This window comes from Mixophyes fleayi, chromosome 4 (assembly GCF_038048845.1).
Source record: "Mixophyes fleayi isolate aMixFle1 chromosome 4, aMixFle1.hap1, whole genome shotgun sequence".
NCBI lineage: Eukaryota > Metazoa > Chordata > Amphibia > Anura > Limnodynastidae > Mixophyes > Mixophyes fleayi.
The window spans coordinates 334,438,823-334,458,441 of NC_134405.1; the positions used below are offsets into that span (position 1 = coordinate 334,438,823).

The window sequence follows — 19,619 nt, forward strand, 5'->3', positions numbered from 1 at the left end:
TCTATCACACTAAACGCTTTCTCAGTACACAGATAGACCCGCCCACTCCGCTGTCATCTGACCTGGTAGCGGAGTGCGATTGGCCCGTTCTCTCGACGTGACGTTGCTTCCGTGTGCGCCATCTTGGGAGAGGAGGCCGCAGAGAGGAGGGAGAATAGAGCTGGAATAAGGCGACTCTGCGGGAGAGGGGTGTGAGTAACAGTCTGTGACGTCCTCCCTCTGTCTATAGACATGGCTTTCCGGTGTCTGCACCTTACCTATGCTGGAACTGTGGCTCTACAGCTGGTGTAGAACTACAAGTCCCAGCATGCCTTGCCAGCCATATAGGGGACCTATAGCAGGTCAGTGAGAGGTAGGTGTGTGTATAGGACTAATGTGTTCTGTAAGTAAGAGATATATCTATATTCAGATGGACAGATCCCTGGTAGTCAATGTGGGACCCTCACCCCTGGGAGTCCTTTATATTGATGCCACTGGGTGCAGACCACCTATATATTGTATATTGCATTGTTTTATCCACCCTCTCTGTACTATTCACATATGTCTGACAGATGATGTATCCATGTTCTGTAATTCAATTATATGTTCATACCAGACCTATATGTTTGAAAAGTTATATAGGAAAGAATGTAAATATGCATGTTTTGCACACGCTAGTAATAATTACAATTTGTGAACCCCACAATATACAGAATTTCTGGTCTATACCACATAAAAGATGTCTGAAATTTGGCATTAAAGGGAACAATGTTTATAGGCAGCAAACATAATTTTGTGATAAATATGGGATAGTCCCTTGCATCTTGTTAAGTATATCTCTATTTGAGAAAATATATGTGTGTTATATTAATGTCGGGAGATTGGCAGTAGTGCCCGACCATCCAAGGAAGAGATTTGCAGCACTGTCGCCAGAATGAATGTGATACGGATTCTGCTGTAGATGTCTTCATAGTTATTTTAATGTATGCAGTGTTGGCTAACCTGTGAAACGACAAGTCCCAGCATACTTTGCCAATATATAGCAGCTTATTGCTGGAAGGGTATGCTGGGACTTGTAGTTTCACAACACCTGGAGTGTCACAGGTTAGCCAACACTGGCCTAGAGGTTAGAAGCATCATATAAAATGAGCAATTATTCATCATTTTCTGAAAAAATTACAACACCGCAGCCTGAGTGCTTCTATGCAGGTCACAGAAATCCAAGGTAGTTTGTAATACTAATTTTATTTAATTTATCTTGCAGTAACCACACCATCGCCAACGTTTGCCCAACTAATAAAATGGAGGCTTGTCACCTGTGGAGTCTGTCTGCCGAACCAAGGGCAAAATTTATGTAAGAATGAAACTGGCATCAGAGACAAAACAGGTATCTTTAGTTAGGATGCATTATCCCCCTATGATTAGTGCAGTGTTGGCTAACCTGTGACACTCCAGGTGTTTGAAACTACAAGTCCCAGCATGCTTTGCCAATGTATAGCAGCTTATTGCTGGATGGGTATGCTGGGACTTGTAGTTTCACAACACCTGGAGTGTCACAGGTTAGCCAACACTGGATTAGTGCATTCCTTACTTATACTGGACCTAAACTTGTTTCATCTTCATCCCGAAAGTGTTCGTTGGGTTACTATTCTAGAACGTGTTAAAATCTATAGAGATGTAAATACAAAAATAAAGTAATGAAGCCAAATTTAATTCAACTTAATATAACAATACTCTTTAATGTATTGGGGGGGGGGGGGGAATAAGTACTGAAATAAGAATAGATTTGTCTGATCTCATCTTTGTCATTCATAACATTTCAATATGAAAGGTATTTTTGTTTATTTACAAAAACTTGGAATTTTGACTACAATTTGTCTGGGTAAGCAGTTATTAGGTGTGCACGATAAGGGTAAGTAGGTAATAGCTGTGTGGATTAGGGGTAAGAAGTTTTTAGGTGGGTAGGGTAGTACATCTCTGGTCACAGCTGGATGCTGCGGGAGATTTGGCACTGTTTGATTCAAACTGTCATTGATCTCTATTGTAAGAGCTTTCTCAGGACATACTGCCACTGACAAGCGCTGAGCTCACAGAGATAGGATAAGAAACATTACAGTGCTTGCAGTAGTGTCAAGGTGTATGTACCTTGTGGTTTATACATGTTGTGTAAACTGACCGCACCTTCTCTGTCTCCATGTCTGGCTCCTTTTCTACCCCCTCCCCTCTCCCGGTTGGCGTCCCCCAGGGCTCTCTTCTCGGCCCCCTTCTCTTTTCGCTCTACACTTCCTCCCTCGGTGCTTTTATCACCTTCTTTGGTCTTCAGTATCACCTTTATGCTGACGACATTCAACTCTACATCTCTTCTCCTGATCTCTCTTCCACTCTCCTCTCTCGTGTATCTGACTGCCTCTCTGCCATCTCCTCCTGGATGTCCTCACGCTTTCTTAACATCAATATCTCTAAAACTGAACTTATTGTCTTCCCTCCCGCCAGACTCCCCTCCCATCACAACCTCTCTATCGTTGTCAATAATACTACCATCTCCTCTGTCACCCAACTCCGATGCCTAGGTGTCACTCTTGACTCCTCTCTCTCCTTCGCCCCCCACATCCAATCCCTTGCCCAAGCCTGTCGCTTCCAACTGCGCAACATCGGCCGCATCCAGCCCTTCCTCTCTCAAGATGCCACCAAAACAATCATCCACTCTCATCATCTCCCGCCTCGATTACTGCAACCTTCTCCTCACTGGCCTCCCCCTCTCCCACCTTGCCCCCCTCCGCTCCGTTCTCAATGTAGCTGCTCGACTCATCTTTCTCTCACGCCGCTCCTCCTCTACCTCCCCTCTCTACCACGCCCCTTCACTGGCTCCCCTTCCCCTACAGGATCCCTTTCAAACTCCTCACCACCACTTACAAAGCTCTCTCCCAGTCTACTGCCCCCTATATCTCTAACCTCCTCACCACCTACACTCCGGTCCGCTCCCTGCGCTCGGCCAATGACCGTCGCCTCTCCTCCACTCTGATCACCTCTTCCCACTCTAGAATCCAGGACATCTCCCGAGCTGCACCCTTACACTGGAATGACCTCCCTCGTTCCATCCGTCTCTCTCCCAACCTGTGCTCCTTCAAACGGGCACTTAAAACCCACCTGTTCCTTAAAGCCTACCAACCAGCCACCTAACCCTCATCCACTCTTTTCGTTCTCCCTTTCTCCCCTGGCCCCTTTCTTCTCTCCCCCTGCTTTTGGTTCCCTTTCGTGCCTGTTTTTGTTTCACCCTCCCTTAGGATGTAAGCTCTTATGAGCAGGGCCCCCCCTCCCCTCCTGTCTCCATACCGGTTCTTCTACTCTGTCTTTACTCCATATGTCTTCCTGGAGTTCTTGAAGCATTGGTACTTTGTGTTTATTGTTCTGTACTTTGTCACCCTGTTTTGTAATACTGTTTGCACTGTGTACGGCGCTGCGGAAACCTTGTGGCGCCCAACAAATAAAGGATAATAATAATAACTGACGCGTTTTACTTCCTTCTGCAGTTACCTGCATCCACCACAAGGATACAATGCAATTTAATGTATATCTTGTTGATCTCTCGGACAAACACATTTTCTATGTTTTTACCCACAATAGATACACTGGAGATGACACAGTCTCACATAATTTTCACTGTTCCTTAGCAGTGCTGTATAACAATTTGTAACTTTGGAACTCTTCTTTAGGGACAGAGACGGTGTATATTGTATCTCTTTTTAGTTACTCCTTTTACATTCACATGGATGTAAGATATTCTACTATTTATAAACAAGACCAATAAGAGGAGGAAACCATCAGACAAATGCAAATGTTAATCGTAACAGCCGTATATTTAGGAAAAAGAAGCTCACAAAATTTTAAAGTCTTACTTTTGAGCATACACCACTTTTTTGTTTTCACAGATATAATTTTTCATATTTCACAGTGGTTGAAATTACTCCATTAGAATATTCCACAATTTATAATACAAATTAATAAATATTTTGTTTTGTAATAGTTACTTTTCTTTTACTAAGGCTAAGATTTCGCTCTATGACTTTTTGTCAAATATTCATATGCCAAATATTCATTCTGGAGAGCGCCCTCTACATGGATTTGCAGACTGATTAGTCTTTAAATATAAGAGCTCAGACTGAGCTTAAGAGGTATATTTACTAAACTGTGGATTTGAAAAAGTGGAGATGTTGCCTACAGCAACCAATCAGATTCTAGCTGTCATTTTGTAGAATGTCCTAAATAAATAACTAGAACCTAATTGGTTGCTATAGGCAACTTCTCCACTTTTTGAAACCCGCAATTTAGTAAATATACCCCTAAGAGTTTGCAGACATAGCAGCTGGTTTATACTTTTTATTCCACTATTTAAATTGATGAGGAAGTATCATTGCTCAAATACTCTGTCTCCAGTTACTTAATTTTATTCTGATTATCATAGGGCTAGAGCAGAGAAACATTGTACTGTAGGCAATAGGTGACCTGATGATCTATGAACCAAATTTATAGTATTTTGAAGAAGAAGAAAAAAGCAAAAACAATAAGCTCTGCCCTTTAAATTTTCAGTGGGTCTGAGTTCGCCTCTCACTTGCCCAATTAAGTGGGCGTTATACGGTTGTTTTTTCTTCCACTCCTAATTGGTCTGGTGAGAGGGGGATTCGGAGCTGGTGATCATTAAAGGTCCAATTTATGTATAATGTTAGTGAGTTGGCGTTTGGATACAGAAACGTGTTTCTTTCTGCGTTGTAGAATGAATGAGCTGAATCTTAGCGCTGTGGGTATGGACCAGCTGACCGCTTCCTCCGTTGCCAACGCTCTGCCGGTCTCGGCGAGTCACCTTGGACTAACGGCCTCACCCCCCCACAATGCCCTCGCTACGTCCGGTAAGTGTGCGGCTTGTGCTGTGGGCATATGAACGAAATATGTGTCTCCTTCATAAACTGACATTGGCTGGAAACAGAAGCTTTGCCTAGTTGTGTATATTTTGCTTTTTATTTGTTTTACAAGTCACCTCAACCTTTTCTCTGCCAGGTGCCTACAAATGTGCTTCCTAATCTTAGATTAATTTCCATGATAAGTCACCATACATCTGCTTATTTACCAATTAAAACTACAGTTAAAATTTCCTTTACGAAAGGCACACAAACCATTCTTAAATTTAGTTCCTAAACATACCATCGCCTCCTGGGGTAATTCTACAGCCTTACTACCCTTAGTGTGGCGTCCCATGGGCTCTTTAAATCCTAGAGCTCTTTCAGAGAGCAAAGCACAGCTTTCATGAGCTCGGGAGGTGATTGGTTGAAGCGTAGGGGAATGCTCCTCCCTCTCACACGGGAGCGAATCAGCTATAAAGACCATTCCCTGCTTTAGGAGCTTAATCACTGTCATGTGACGCCAATCACCTGCTGAAAAAGCTCTAGAATGAAAACACTACCTTTACAGTGAAGAACCCTTTCCATGTTGATGGTTCAAGCTGCCTTACCTATAGTTGAATGATTCCATTATCATCTGCACAGTCCTAACTGTGACAAGTTTAATATATTTGTACGTATTAATGAGACCGGCTGAGGCACCGTTTTCTGTGGTAAAGGAAACCTTAGACTGATGCAAATAAATGGAGGTCTATACAACTGGATTAGGCGGAATAACCAATATTCTAGAAAGGAATTAATCATCAAGAGTTACCATTAATTCTGATGCTAATGGTGAATACTTTCCATGCACTTTTGTCTCCTCGTTCATGCAGGTTTACCGGTGACCATCCCTAACCTGGGGCCGTCTCTGAGTTCGCTTCCTTCCGCCCTCTCAGTCATGCTGCCGATGGGGATTGGGGAGCGGGGTGTAATGTGCGGCCTACCGGAGAGGAATTACAGCCTACCGCCGCCTCCCTACCCGCACCTGGAAAGTAGCTACTTCCGCCACATACTGCCCGGTACTGTCCGCTTATTATGGGGCTTTTCTATCATTTATTTGTTTCTTTCAGATTTTGACTTGAAGCGCAAATTACATCTTGCAGCAAAGGCTCCTCCACGTTAGTTATAACTTGAAACATTGGTTCCCGAATTAGGCAAGTTTAGCAGTAGGTGTGTACAGTATAATGTCCATTTGTGAACATGACGGCTAACGTTGTTTCCAATATTTACCATGAAGTATACCTTTATAGTGCGCAAGTCGTATACAGTGGGGGCTTGTAACATTTTTATTTTATGTTGTATTATTTTTGCTTTTTTGCTGCTATCCAATTCTTCTACTATCTATTTCCCTTTTTTTTGCTGTGAAAGTGTGGTTTTTAGACATAGTGTAGTTAAACATTTTGTGGGCTCAATCTGTATTCTCTAATACGTAGTGTCTTATGCCATAGCGATGGGACTATTTACCAGAGAAGCGGTAGCTGGAAAAGTGGTTCAACCCACAAAATCTCTTGATTCCACTGTGTGTAAGTAACGGGTATAATTGAGGGTGTCTTACCAATAGAAACTGAGCTATGTAAATTCATAAGATTTTAGCAGAGAGTATGTAACATGTCTTTGAAGGATTGGTTTGGTTTTGGAGTAATATCATAAATAATTCCCAGTCACAAAAGGTTACTTACTTGGGGTCCAGGATTCAGGATTTTTGGGGGGTTCTCCCAACGCGTTTTGCATGCCCTCCTCTGCTCACTGTGTTGTCAGTGGACAACTTGTGGCCTGTCTGAAGGAAGCCGGGGGCGAGGAGGGAGTGGGAATGTTCCCGCAGCTGCTGTGGTGTTAGAGGTGTGGAGAACGCAGCGGGGGATCCCCCCCCGGGTAGCATGAACGACGATAGATCCCAGATAAATAATATTTATCCGTTAAATGAGGAACATAGGTTCTGATGTAGCCTTCCATATTCTGCAGTAACGTAATACATTCTATTTCTCACTTTTTTTCCCAGGAATCTTATCCTATCTAGCAGACCGGCCGCCTCCGCAGTACATACACCCCAGCTCATTGAATGTAGACGCCAACGGTGGCCTTCCTGTTTCCAACAACACCTCTTCTCTGGACCATTACCAGTCCGGGGGCTCAGTGGGACTGGAGACCGGAATAGTGTCCTTGGACTCTCGATCAGTGGGCGGACATGCTGGACAGCGCTTACATCCCAGCGATGGCCACGAGGTGGCGCTAGATGCTGGGATTAGCATGGATAATGTTTCTCGGGTTAACAGCCCCATTACAGCTGACCGCATTACAGAGGAACTGAGCATAGAAGGAGTGACCGGGGAGCACACGCAGATCTCCGGTGTTTCACGTTCCCACGAGTCCCTCACCGTGGATGCTAACCTACCTCCTGACGCCGTGGGCCATGGCGGGGTCCTACCATTGCACAGCGGGTCGCTGGAGCTCCCCGTTGTCATGGACACTGAACATCACATGGGCGCTCGGTCCAGCATCTCTGAAAACTCTCTGGGTGACGCCATCCACACCGTGACTTTGAGCAGTAACCCCGTTAGCGTGGCGCTCTCTACCTCACATCAGCTCTCGTCCCTGACCTCGGTCTCTCTGCACGGGGGCGGCATCAGCTTAGAGCCAGTCACCGTGTCTTCCATAACGCAGGAGGTGTCGCTGACCGGCGGACACGTTGATGATGGAAATCTGACCTTCGTCCCGTCCTCGCTGCAGATAGACTCCAACTCTAACAAGGAAAACATGGCCACACTGTTTACAATATGTGAGTGGGCTCTTATTTTAACCTTCGGATCTTTCTTATATTCTCGTTGTGCAATTTCTTGACTGAAAGAGATCAATTTATGATGGTCTCATATTTGCCGGGCATTCTAGGATCTCTTAAATGTATAGGACTGGGTCCTGCAGTTGGCTGCTGTATTATGCCTTCTAAACCAGTTATAGGCAACAGGTGGCTCTAGGGATGGCATGTGGCCCTCAGAGTCTTCACCTGTGGCCCCTAGCTCCATCCTGCTTTTTGTCAGACGATTGTTATAGCGTGTAACACGTGTAAAGTGTCTGCTCGTACGTTATTACGGATAGGTGTCTCTTTGAATAAATGTATTGTTTTAACTTATTACTGAGGTTAAGGGTAACATGTGACCTTTGTAAAAGTTACAGACCACCCATGGGGCCCCTGAAGAGTATCTGGCTGCCTATCGCTGCTCTACTATGTTTGTGGGAGATGTTTGTGAACGAGAGGAAGTGGAAGACAACAACTACTGAAACAATGTAGTTGAGATGGTGAACCCCCAGCTAGGTCTTGACCTTTAGAACTGTCAGGCTTTTCTGCTAAATGAAATCTATTATCCACTTTTAAGACTGAAGGAATTAATGTATAAGAAGTGCTTAGGGTTCAGGAAACGTTAAACCAGACAGCGTGTTTTGGATACTGCATGCGGCCCTCTGCTTTATAGTTTTAGGAAAGAGAAAAATAGGCTATTTACACTGACTTACCTCTACAGTCCTATCCTTTGCTGACTGGAAGCTGCCATGATATTTTCTTTATTCTGCTTTAACATAACTAAATTCTAGGAGCTGAGTCTACTTAGTGCTCCTACAGACTTTCGCACAAATATGGCAGTTTGCAGTGAGCAACTACTGAATGGTTTTCTGAGTGAACAGCTTTTATTATGTTTAAGAAAATACTAATTATAAACCGTGGAGAGTCTCCAGTATGTGACTTGGGGAAACCTGATCCTCTTTCCTGCTTGCAGGGTGCACGCTGTGTAACCGGGCGTATCCATCGGACTGCCCCGAGCACGGGCCAGTCACCTTCATACCAGACAGTCCCATCGAGAGCAGAGCCCGTCTGTCCCTTCCCAAGCAGCTGGTCCTGAGGCAGTCTGTGACTGGCGCTGATGTGGGTAAGATCAGGAGTGTGTACCTCCTTTATCTGCCCTGGTTATTGCCCAGGTGATCGCTGGTTGTAGCTATAAAACTTTGTAAAGTACGTTACTTCTTATATATTGTTGGTTATAGTGACCTGGCTGAAGGGGGCTTGAAGTGAAATAAATTACGGGCTGGGGGAAGAAACGGAAGATGGGGACCATAGAGGAGATAAGCAGGGATCCGTTATATACAGTGACCTTCAATCACAAAGACCTAAATCTTCCCCAATATCGTTCCCTGCCTAACTTGTGTTGTTGGTTAGATACACTCTCAAGAAGAGTGTATCTAACCATACCCGAATCTCCTGATTCTTCTCTGTTCAGCGGGAGGAACATTGCACATATGGCAAAGTCCGCTATTTTGAAATCCCCCGATTTTTGTCTTTTAGTAATCTGCTTATGGATTTTTTGTTAAGTTATCTGAAAGCGTCACTCGCTTTTTGTGTTGTGTGCAGACTTTTATCTGGGAGATGACTGGTCATCTGAGATCCCTACTGCTCCCTCCTTTCCCTTGTAAATTAATGTCGGATATCTGTAGTATAAGCAAAATTCTTCTCAGAAATAACATCAAGTACGTTAGTAGGCAGTGACTGTACAAAGCACCTTTCTTATTCATATTTATAGAAATAAATTTCTTTCTATCGTCCTTAGAAAAATCCTATAGGAAAGACTTAAAAAATATGGTAAATGTGCTGTTTCAAAACGTTTGTTGCATGGTGGAGGCTACAAACCGAGGGATGTTCCAAATAGGCGACAGGACCGAGAGGGTGGGAACGAGAGGCGATGGCGACCAGGAGTTACCCAGACACCGCCTACAACACCTTGCGCCAATAACTGGCTTCTGTAGATGCCTCTGTGTGGGTTTATTAAAACTTAATGAAGGTGCACAATAAAAGTAGAACTCTGTAGATGGTAAAATAAATGTAATACAATCCTGAACAAGACCTTGGTTCACCTCATTAGCCCTGTAAGCTAGACAAGATACCTAGTATTAATGTCCAACCAGCCAGGGATTATCCCCACCTTTCCTGCGTCCCAATGAACAGGATTTACCTATAAATACAGAAATACCTTTGTTCTTTGGAACTAACAAGAATGATCAGTGATTTTTCTAAGACATCCTTGTTTCGTGTGTGTATAGGACGTCCGCCCAATACAAGCCAATGAAGGTGTTTAGCTGTAGCTTATGAAGATGACCTCTCCTATTATAGTCCCACCTGTGTTTCATTGTTTCAGGTGTATGTACACAGGAGAACATCGCGGTCAGGACCTGCTTCGGACCTCTTGTAGGACAAGAGAGTCAGTCCCTGGAAGTTGCCGGCTGGACCGAGAAATCTGCCAATCACATCTGGAAGGTGCGGCTGTGCCAACCAGCGCTGCGTATGTCCGTTGGGGACCTCCTCTGTGTTGTAGGGTTCTCTCTGCTGAATAAGAGGAGGGCGGTTAAATTTTAGTGGAGAGGTCATTAATGATAATATCTGCAGTCATTCACAGCCAGAATTTATGTTGTTGCTAGTCTGCATAGATGTACGTGAGTTCGTTTGTAATCTGCATTAATAGAACAAATATATACATTCTTCTTTGTTCTCTCTCATGTCCTGTAATGCAGCTCAGTGGAGGGGATATTTCTGCACATTATGATATAATCCTGGCTGTAGAGCAGCCCCCGTTTTCTATAGTAGCGAATCATCCGCTCGAAACACACGCGATGACCTTACTAATCTTTACCCTCCACTGTCCCTCCCTCGTTACCTTCAAACCACTGCAGACTGAGCCCAATAATTTTATCATGCTTTATAACTCCTTCGTCGCTCTCTAATACCTTACGTTACTGAAATAAGTTTATTTTACAAAAATGTGTATATACAAGTTAACCCGTGCATGATACTCATGCATTCTAGTCAAATCAAGCTACTTAAGGTGTTCTTGTCATGCATTTGGGCCTAGCCCAGGCCCCTCAGTGGAAGAGCGTTACTTCCCGACGCAAGCGCCCTTTTTTAACGTGGTTTTGTCCACATGTCACCACCTCATCATTCTTCTCCATCACCTCATCCTTCATCTTCATCGCCACATCCTTCATCTCCATCGTCTTACTGTTCTAAAACCTCTCGATACACGTTTCTGCTAAACACCTTATCGCTGTGCTCAATCAGTCTTCCTTGAAGGGCAGTATTCATAACCTGCACCTTCACATCACTGCTTCTCCGTACTCGTGAAAATGCGACATACAATTGTCCATGACCAAACACAGGCTCCGGTAAATAAATACCCACACGGTCAAGTGTTTGACCCTGTCACTTGTTAATGGTCATAGCAAATGCCGCCTTCAAAGGGAACTGCTGCCGTCTTAACTTAAACAGCAGTCCTGTTTCGGATGGTGTAGTTATTGCAGCTCCCATTGATGCAAAAGCAAAATAATTGTTATAATTTCTTATACCCCTCCCACGGGGGGAAGGGGAGATGATGAAAGTTAACTGACTTGACTATTATAATTTTTTTGTCAAATAATGTCAGTATACCAAATTTCAGGTCAATTGGATGAGCCCTTTCTGAGAAAATAGTTTTTTCCACACACACTAACACACGCCGCTAGGCTTATATATAATAGATTTAGTCCTATTAAGAAGAGGTTTATACTTCAAAATAATGCATTAAATAAAAGGATGCTTAAAAAGTTATCAGCTCGCATATCGAATATAGAAGTTTACTGATATAGGTCTACTGTAAGTTAGCTGGTATTGGTTTGCTGTACTGGATATGGAGGGTGTTTCAAAACAGTTCTTTGTCTGTCTCAGATTTACAACAACAACGTGATGGAGTTTTGCATCATAACAACAGACGAGAACGAATGTAACTGGATGATGTTTGTCCGCAAGGCGAGGTATGTAAGTGGACAGATTAATTACAATTTTTTTGATGTTAACTTTTGAGTATTTAAAGGGTTTGTCCACTTTTGGAACCCTCCCTTATAGCAGAACGGTGGAATCGCTGCCCCTGGACCCACGCAGTTATCTGATAAACTTTGTTGTATTGAAGAGAAATGAACGCACTCGCTCAATCCGACAACAACCAAGAACAGTTTTGAAAACTGGTGCAAGGAAAGAGCTGACGTTACCGATAGCAACTAATAACGTTTCTTACTGTTGGTTTTTTCTTGACCAGTTTAGAGCGTGAAAGCAGACCTGTGGTTGCTATGGGCAACACCACCTTTTTAACTACTTTTCTATAGCTGTTAATCTCTGACCCAAATCCTTTCCTGAGGGAGGCGCAGAGCCCTTTAATGTGTCCTGCATGTACCATCCGTGGCTGAGGTAGAGGCGTCTACGAATCTTGGTTCTTGTTTCAGGAACCCGGAGGAGCAGAATCTTGTGGCGTACCCTCACGATGGGAAGATCTATTTCTACACCACACAGGACATCCCGGCGCAGGAAGAGCTTCTGTTCTATTACAGTCGGGACTACGCTCTGCAGATGGGTAATGAGCTTTATATCTGTATACACAGCTTTGAGCTAATTCAGGGGTAGACAAAATTATATCAAATTCAAGAGCCCGTCAGACAAATCTTTGAGCCAACGGGACCACTGCTCATTTCTGTGTTTGTCGCATTGAAATGCATCATTAAGCCTACAATCCTCTCTAAAACACTAGGGAACACATGTCAGACACATTTGCACTAGTGTTAAACGCAAGCAAAACACCAGTGGGTCTTTGGTCTAAAGGAGCCAGGGATGTGCACACTTTGTTATAAATAGAAGGGCGTCCTAAAACTTAGGTGTTGGCAGTATTTTTTTTGGCACGTTGACTTCTGGATTTTGTCCATCCCTGATTTCATTTAGGTGTTTTTTGTTTTTTTTTAAGGATCGGTCCAATTTTTGAATTCAGCAGGACAGGGCCAAATGAAGGTTGTATTAAGAGCAGCTAATAGACCCTGCACACGCTGCATGTTTAGTCCACTTCTCTTTATTCCTGTCATGGTTACAACGTATCTAAGTATTTCCTGTGACAGTTCCATTGTTTGCCTTCAGGTTTACCCGAGCAGCCGGAGCTGCTGCTGTGTCACTGCGGGAAGGAATGCTCGTCCTACGTGGAGTTCAAGTCTCACCTGAGCAGCCACATGAACAGCCACCTGCCCAGCGAGTCCCTCAGCAGCGAGGACACCGGCCAAGCGCTGACCTCCAGCAAAGAACGCAAGTGGAAGTGCACGGTGTGCCCTCGCTCCTTCTCCTCCTCCTCCAAGCTCAACGTGCACTACATGGGGCATATGGGCATGAAACCGCACAAGTGTGAGTTCTGCAGCAAAGCATTCAGCGATCCCAGCAACCTGCGCACACATCTCCGGATACACACCGGTAAGCCCCGCCCAGTGCGCATTCAGGACATCTGTGCTGTTTATAGGCCTGATAGCCATCTTCTAATCAGCTCTTGTATAACTTAGGGGCAAAATATTACCCTTGGGTAAATGAGCATGAAATGTAATAATGACTTGTGTTTAAAGCCGCCCACTATCTCCTGGGCCAATCGCAGTTAAAAACAGATTGGCGGTTAACGACCTCTTTAAGGTGTAAACCATTCTGCAACATCTCTCTGCATTCATTTGCCCCCTTCCCCCTCCACCACCACTGAGACGGAGGGGGTCAGACGTGGGATGCCTCAGCTGCAGGTAACGGCAGATACAAAGGTAGAATCCTCTAACGCCGCTTCCCCCCCACACAGGGCAGAAGAATCATCGCTGCAGCCTCTGCGACAAATCTTTCACACAGAAGGCGCACCTGGCGTCCCACATGGTGATCCACACGGGCGAGAAGAACTTAAAATGCGACTTCTGCGAAAAGATGTTCATGAGGAGGCAGGACCTGAAGCAGCACGTGCTCACTCACACTCGGTGAGTAGCCACAATGTTTGTAGCCTTCTGCTAGTCACGGCACAGAGACCTCGGTGATGTGTCCAGGAAGATTAATGTCCTGATCTAAGCGATGGTGCAGACTGCTCCCCAGCAATGAGATGTCTTATTATATGACATCGTCCCATCTCTGTAGTGTTTGTATTATGATCTCCTATTGAAATCAATAGTTTTTGCCTCGGTGGTGTCTTACGAGCAGGTTTGCGATTTTTAACAAGGTATAAAAGCTTGCATGCAATGTTTTGGGCCAGCTGTAAAACGGCTCAAGCTAAGCAAGAAAAATCAACTTTGTAGAGTTTTTGTGGCCTATTCTTATGAAATATTGAAGAACTTTTTTGGGGGCTGATGAGTGAAACCAGCTTATCCATAGGTCCACCTAGGAGGCGCCAGGATAGCAAAATTGTGAAATCTGATGGTCGCACCAGAAATCCAGTGATTTAACTTTATAACCAACTCACTCTTTAAAGTTCCAACCTTAGTTTATAGTACATTCTCCATCACGTGGTACCATTACCCCCTCCCAACTGGTGGAGGTCATAATTGCGACAGACCTAATGCCGACACTTACATTATGCGGATAGGTTGACAATTTTGTCAGTGGTATTGGCAACATTGACAATGTTGCCAATCACAATGCCGACATTAAAAGACAATTGGTCTTTTAATGTCAGCATTGTGATTGGTGACATTGCCAACCTGTCTGCATAATAGTGTCTGCATTTAGCCTGCCGACATGGTCTGTCGCAATTATGTACCCTACTCCTCCCAACATATCTAGAGGCAAGACGTTGTACTCGGTGGTAATGGTTAATCCGATACTTTAAATAACGACACTGAGTATAAAGACATATATAATCCGATTGCCATAAAAGCGACCTGCTTGAAATGCTGACTTGCATTAATAGAGACACAGAACATCTCCGAAAACACTACCTTGCAGACTGCTATAAATTCCGAACTGTCTGCATGCCGCGTTTTACAACACAAAACAGAGAGACATTCAGCTTTGTGAATTTAAAGCAGCAAAATGTCTCTCTGCCGGCATGCAGACAGTTCGGAATTTATAGCAGTCTGCAAGGTAGTGTTTTCGGAGATGTTCTGTGTCTCTATTAATGCAAGTCAGCATTTCAAGCAGGTCGCTTTGATGGCAATCGGATTATATGGGGCATATTCAATTGTCGGCGGAAACGCCGAAAATCCCGCGGTCCGCGCACAATTACCGTTATTACGGTAATCGAGCGCGGGGAAAACAGTTAATACGGTAATTTACTCGCTGGATCGCAGCTCTCTTAGCCGCGAGCTGAAATCCAGCTAAATTTTACCGTATTAACTGTAATAGTTTTAACAATTGAATACGCCCCTATATGTCTATATACTCAGTGTGGATATTAAAAGCATCGCTGTAACGTATCCCACCCGCTGTACTGAATAGCAATAAGGCATAAGATAATGTACATGGCTTCCTTTAATACCTGCAGGAAAGAGCACTTGTTGTCTTCACACATCATTGTGAGAACCGCGGTTAATGATGATAATAGAGGAGACCAGATGATCATTGAGGCAAATCCTGACCAAATCGCAGTTAATGGTTGTCGCCACCAGAGGGCAGAACAACGACCATAAGTCTCCCCCCCCCACTGCACACTTATTGATAGATGCCATTTTAGCCATAAATCAATTTCAAGATCAACTAAAAAAAAAAAAGTGTCTCCGCATGACGGCAGAGTAGTTGGTCACCCACAGATTATTTACCAATGTTAAAGTAAATATTCAGTCTACAGATCCAATACAGGTGAGATTATAGCAGTCACAAGCTGTATGATGTAGAAGCTAGATGATGAGAGAGAATTTAAAGTAAGGATTGTATAAAGGTCAGGTGACCTCTGTTCTCCTTATATCACAGTAGGGGGCGCACTGTTCCTTTTTAAAGCATTAGTAGATTTTGACAATGAAATTACATAGTATATTTCTTACCATTGTATTAAATTGCTGTTTGTTTGGTATACTTTAGCTTTTCATTTTGCTTTTCTAGTCAGAGAAAGGAAAGGCTGCAGTTTGTCCCACCGCAGCTCTTGTGAGAGGATTTGGTGGCTGTAGGGGGGCAGGCTTGGGAACAGAGGAGGTATTCGGTAAATCTAAGCTGTCTAATGTCTGCAGTGCCGTTACTAGACATTTTAGCGCCCTAGGCGAGACTGGGGGGCGCCGGTGCCCCCCATCTAAGTGGGAGTGACATTTGTCAAGTGGGGGTGTGGCTAGTGCTTTACTGAGAGAATTCTGTTACACATATTTGCAAATACATTTTATATATATATCCACCCACACCATTCAAATAAATTAACAACCGGTTCTTGGAGGAAGATTCAGAAATATATGTAAAATGTACAGGATCTTGTGAGATTTGAAGAGTGCGTTTTGTGAGGGAAGATAATTTTTGTGTTCCTAAACAGGAGAGAGACAGAGACACTCGCTGTCTGTGGTATATTTAAATTTTTTTCCTGCTTATTCCTACTTTTTTAATTCTGATCATGTCCCTTGAAATCCAATGACTGCTGACAGATCTGACTGTGTTGTGTTCTGTTAAATTCTAATAAATCAGAGTCAAAAAAAGAGAGAAAAAAAAACAAGAGTCAGAGGATAGAGCTAGAGACCCTGAATACTGTGCAGTTCACATTGCAACGATGTTTTAATAGGAGCCAGCCTTCCTTTGTTCAGTGCCAACAAAAATCAAACTGGAGTAGGGACTCCAGCAGTGTGATAACGGAGTAGCATGCTAATCCCCTGTCAGCGCCGCACTCCAGGGGAAGTACAAGTTTGCAGTGCTGCACTGTGAAGAAGTAAAGTTAGGATGGTGTGTGTGTGGCTGCCCCATACTGCAAGAAGTCCTCCCAGAACCAGCAGCTGCGCTAGTTTAAGCAGGCGCACATACCTAGTTACGGGGGAGAGAGAGACATTTTCTACATCCCTTCAGTTCCGCAGTGGAAGGTGCATGTGCGTTCTACTGACAGGAAGTTCGGCATTTCGGCCGAACTTCCTGTCAGTGGAACGCATGCGTTCCACTGCGGAATTGAAGGGATGTAGAAAATGTCTCTCTCTCCCCCGTACAGAGGCAGGTAGCGGGCGGCTGCTGCGCCCCCTTGGCCTTGCGCCCTGGGCGACGGCACCGCCCGCACCTGCGCCCCCTTGGCCTTGCGCCCTGGGCGACGGCACCGCCCGCACCTGCCTCGTAACGGCTCTGAATGTCTGGCTGAGGTACATTTGATGGAGGAAGAGAGGAATGAAGCAGAGAACACTTCGGTATTGTTTAAATACACAGAACATAAACAAGTGTGAAATCTCACGTGTCACTCTCTGGCTTGGGTGAAGGATGTTTTGAAATGATGACGGTTGTGAACGGTTGCCATCTTTGTTGACTTGTGATTGTTTTCCCCCCCAGAGAACGACAGATCAAGTGTCCGAAATGCGACAAACACTTCTGTAGAACCAACCATCTCAAGAAACACCTGAACTCTCACGAAGGTAAGAGGGACTACGTGTGTGAAAAGTGCTCCAAGGCTTTCCTCACCAAGTACCACCTCACGCGACACCTGAAGATCTGTAAAGGCCCCAGCACGGCGCCCCTCACTGACCAGGAAGAGGAGGACTCCGAGGAGGAAGAGTTACTGGGTTCAGACTGTAACGTGTTCAGCACAGATGGTCACCTTTCAGCCCACACGTGACAAGAGGCCACAGCGCTATTTATTTTATTTATTGCGTGAACCCATCTTGTGTAAAGAGAATACAAACAGGGACAAGCTCTTGTGGTGAAAGGAATAGACAACCATGAACTACTTTGACACTGGCTCCATCATCCTTTTATAAAAGGGCCCTCAGGTGTTAGGCCTGTGTACATACTGAGGTATCCATCTATCAATAAAGAAACCGTCAAATTTTGGGCTTTTGAGGGCTGAGGGCGTGTTTGTTACCGGGTCCTCTTAGTGTCTCTGGTTGAATGCACTTGATAGGAATATCTGTTTAACTGATGGCAGAGGGGTAGAAGCAACTTATAACGTGATCAGCTTGTAATCATCTGGAATGTTTGCAGGGTTAGGATAACCTGTGACCCGCCAGGTGTTGTGAAACCAATTCTCTGCACTCCCAGCCATCTATCAGCAAAGCATCATCATTTATATAGCGCCACTGATTCCGCAGTGCTGTACAGAGAACGCACTCACATCAGTCCCTGCCCCATTGGGGCTTACAGTCTAAACATATATACAGACAGACTAGGGTAAATTTTGATAGCAGACAATTAACCTACCAGTACGTTTTTGGAGTGTGAGAGGAAACCCACACAACCATGGGGAGAATGTACAAACTCCACACAGATAAGGCCATGGTCAAGACTTGAACTCATGACCCCAGTACTCTGAGGCAGAAGTGCTAATAACTGAGCCACCGTGCACTGGGGCTTGTAGTTTTACAACACCTGGTGAGCCAGAGACTGGGCAGCGGTGTGTATAGTCAATTGGTGCTGAATATCCCATGTATAGAGGAGTCCTGCAGGCAGGGAGCTGTTGTTCTAGTAGACTGGTGTTGAAAATACAGTCACCCAGAACCATTACTTCTGAGCATTCTAAGCATTACGAACTAGCACCATCACTGTAGCACTTTGTGAACGAGCAGGGGCATTGTTGATGTAGCCTACAACCAACTCCTGTTTAGTTTTATATACAGCCGTTGCCTGTTTTTGCTTTATGCAATCCTCTCTACTGCTTGTAATGTTTAGCAATAACAAATTCCCAGCAACTAGCAAGAAAATGTTGGTATATTTTTGTTGGAGTGCCGCTCATAGTGCAAGGAAAAGGGTGAGAAGTAGAGTATTAAGTGTGTCAGGTAGCGGTGAACCACCACAGGGTAGTGCAGTACCTCTAGGGGGTGGCGCTGTACTCCAGCCAGAAGTGCTGGACATTACTAGCGGAGCAGTGACTGCATAGATATAGAGAGCTGTATGTGTATTTCTACACAGTGAAGCAGGGAATAGCATTGTGAATCTGGGTTTCATGGCAGCCCGTCCTCTCTATGTGATTTATATGTTCTCCCTGTTTCCTCCCTTACTAAAAAATATACTGGTAGGTTAATTAGATTGTAAGCTCCACCGGGGCAGGGACTGATGACTGAATAATACACAGAACAAGGATTACTCCATATTTAAATACAAGGGTAATAATTAGAATCAGGATATTGCTCCCTTGTAGAGCAGGTGCTTTCTGTGAAGGTTGCACTGAACCAGTTTCCACCTGGGTTGATGGTATAGAAGGAATTACTACTGTATAAATTGTTGCAACTACTTAGCACTTTGCTACTCATTTACGTGTTTATGCTGACCGATAGTTATCCTGAATCCACTATTCACAGAGACAAGAGTAAATACATCAGAATAAATATGGAGAAATCAATCAGTTATAGGCTCTGTACACACGATGTTAAACTTTTTGTAGTTTAGTTGTCCATGAAAACTTGTAGAACTCCATGTAGAAGTGGCTGTTGTACAGGAGTTTAGCATAAGCTTATTACACATTTGCTTAGAAGTAGTTACCAATTGTCCAGGAAATTTTGGGGTTTTCTTCAAAATAAAGCAAACCTTATTTTTGCTATTTCAGAAGAACATGCAGTGTCAGAATTTTGGGTAGAAGTGTATAGAACATCAAGGCTTTGTGTGTACTTATATATCATAAAGTGATCTACTTTCTGTCTCATACTTGTGTAAGGGGCACTTAGATACTTGCTTTGGATATTACTACATTCAGCGGCTAGAGGTGCCCTGTCAGTCGTAAAATTGTGTAGAAACCCTTCTTGGTAAAGGATGGATTGAAATTTATAGCCTTT

At 44.1% G+C, this 19,619-nt stretch overlaps 1 protein-coding gene across 4 annotated transcripts; it reads left to right on the top strand.

The window, feature by feature from the left end:
* Positions 1–121: 121 nt before the first annotated feature.
* Positions 122–19,510, top strand: PRDM4 (PR/SET domain 4). 4 transcript variants are annotated; one of them, XM_075210452.1, is made up of 12 exons: positions 122–352; positions 1,244–1,333; positions 4,750–4,883; positions 5,747–5,932; positions 6,913–7,689; positions 8,681–8,830; positions 10,091–10,209; positions 11,650–11,735; positions 12,201–12,328; positions 12,880–13,203; positions 13,568–13,736; positions 17,188–19,510. In XM_075210452.1, the coding sequence occupies exons 2-12, from the start codon at positions 1,281–1,283 to the stop codon at positions 17,468–17,470; spliced, it is 2,409 nt and encodes an 802-aa protein (XP_075066553.1). In that variant the 5' UTR covers positions 122–352; positions 1,244–1,280; the 3' UTR covers positions 17,471–19,510. The 4 variants fall into 4 exon arrangements, with proteins under 4 accessions (XP_075066553.1, XP_075066554.1, XP_075066555.1 ...); XM_075210453.1 differs by having other exon boundaries at positions 122–341; XM_075210454.1 differs by having other exon boundaries at positions 124–191.
* Positions 19,511–19,619: the final 109 nt, after the last annotated feature.

Excerpts from the sequence above, each read along its gene's own strand:
- PRDM4 (XM_075210452.1), top strand. The coding sequence starts at position 1,281 with ATGGAGGCTTGTCACCTGTGGAGTCTGTCTGCCGAACCAAGGGCAAAA. Across the intron at positions 4,884-5,746 it reads CAATGCCCTCGCTACGTCCG|GTTTACCGGTGACCATCCCT; the intron begins GTAAGTGTGCGG and ends TCGTTCATGCAG. Across the intron at positions 7,690-8,680 it reads GGCCACACTGTTTACAATAT|GGTGCACGCTGTGTAACCGG; the intron begins GTGAGTGGGCTC and ends TCCTGCTTGCAG.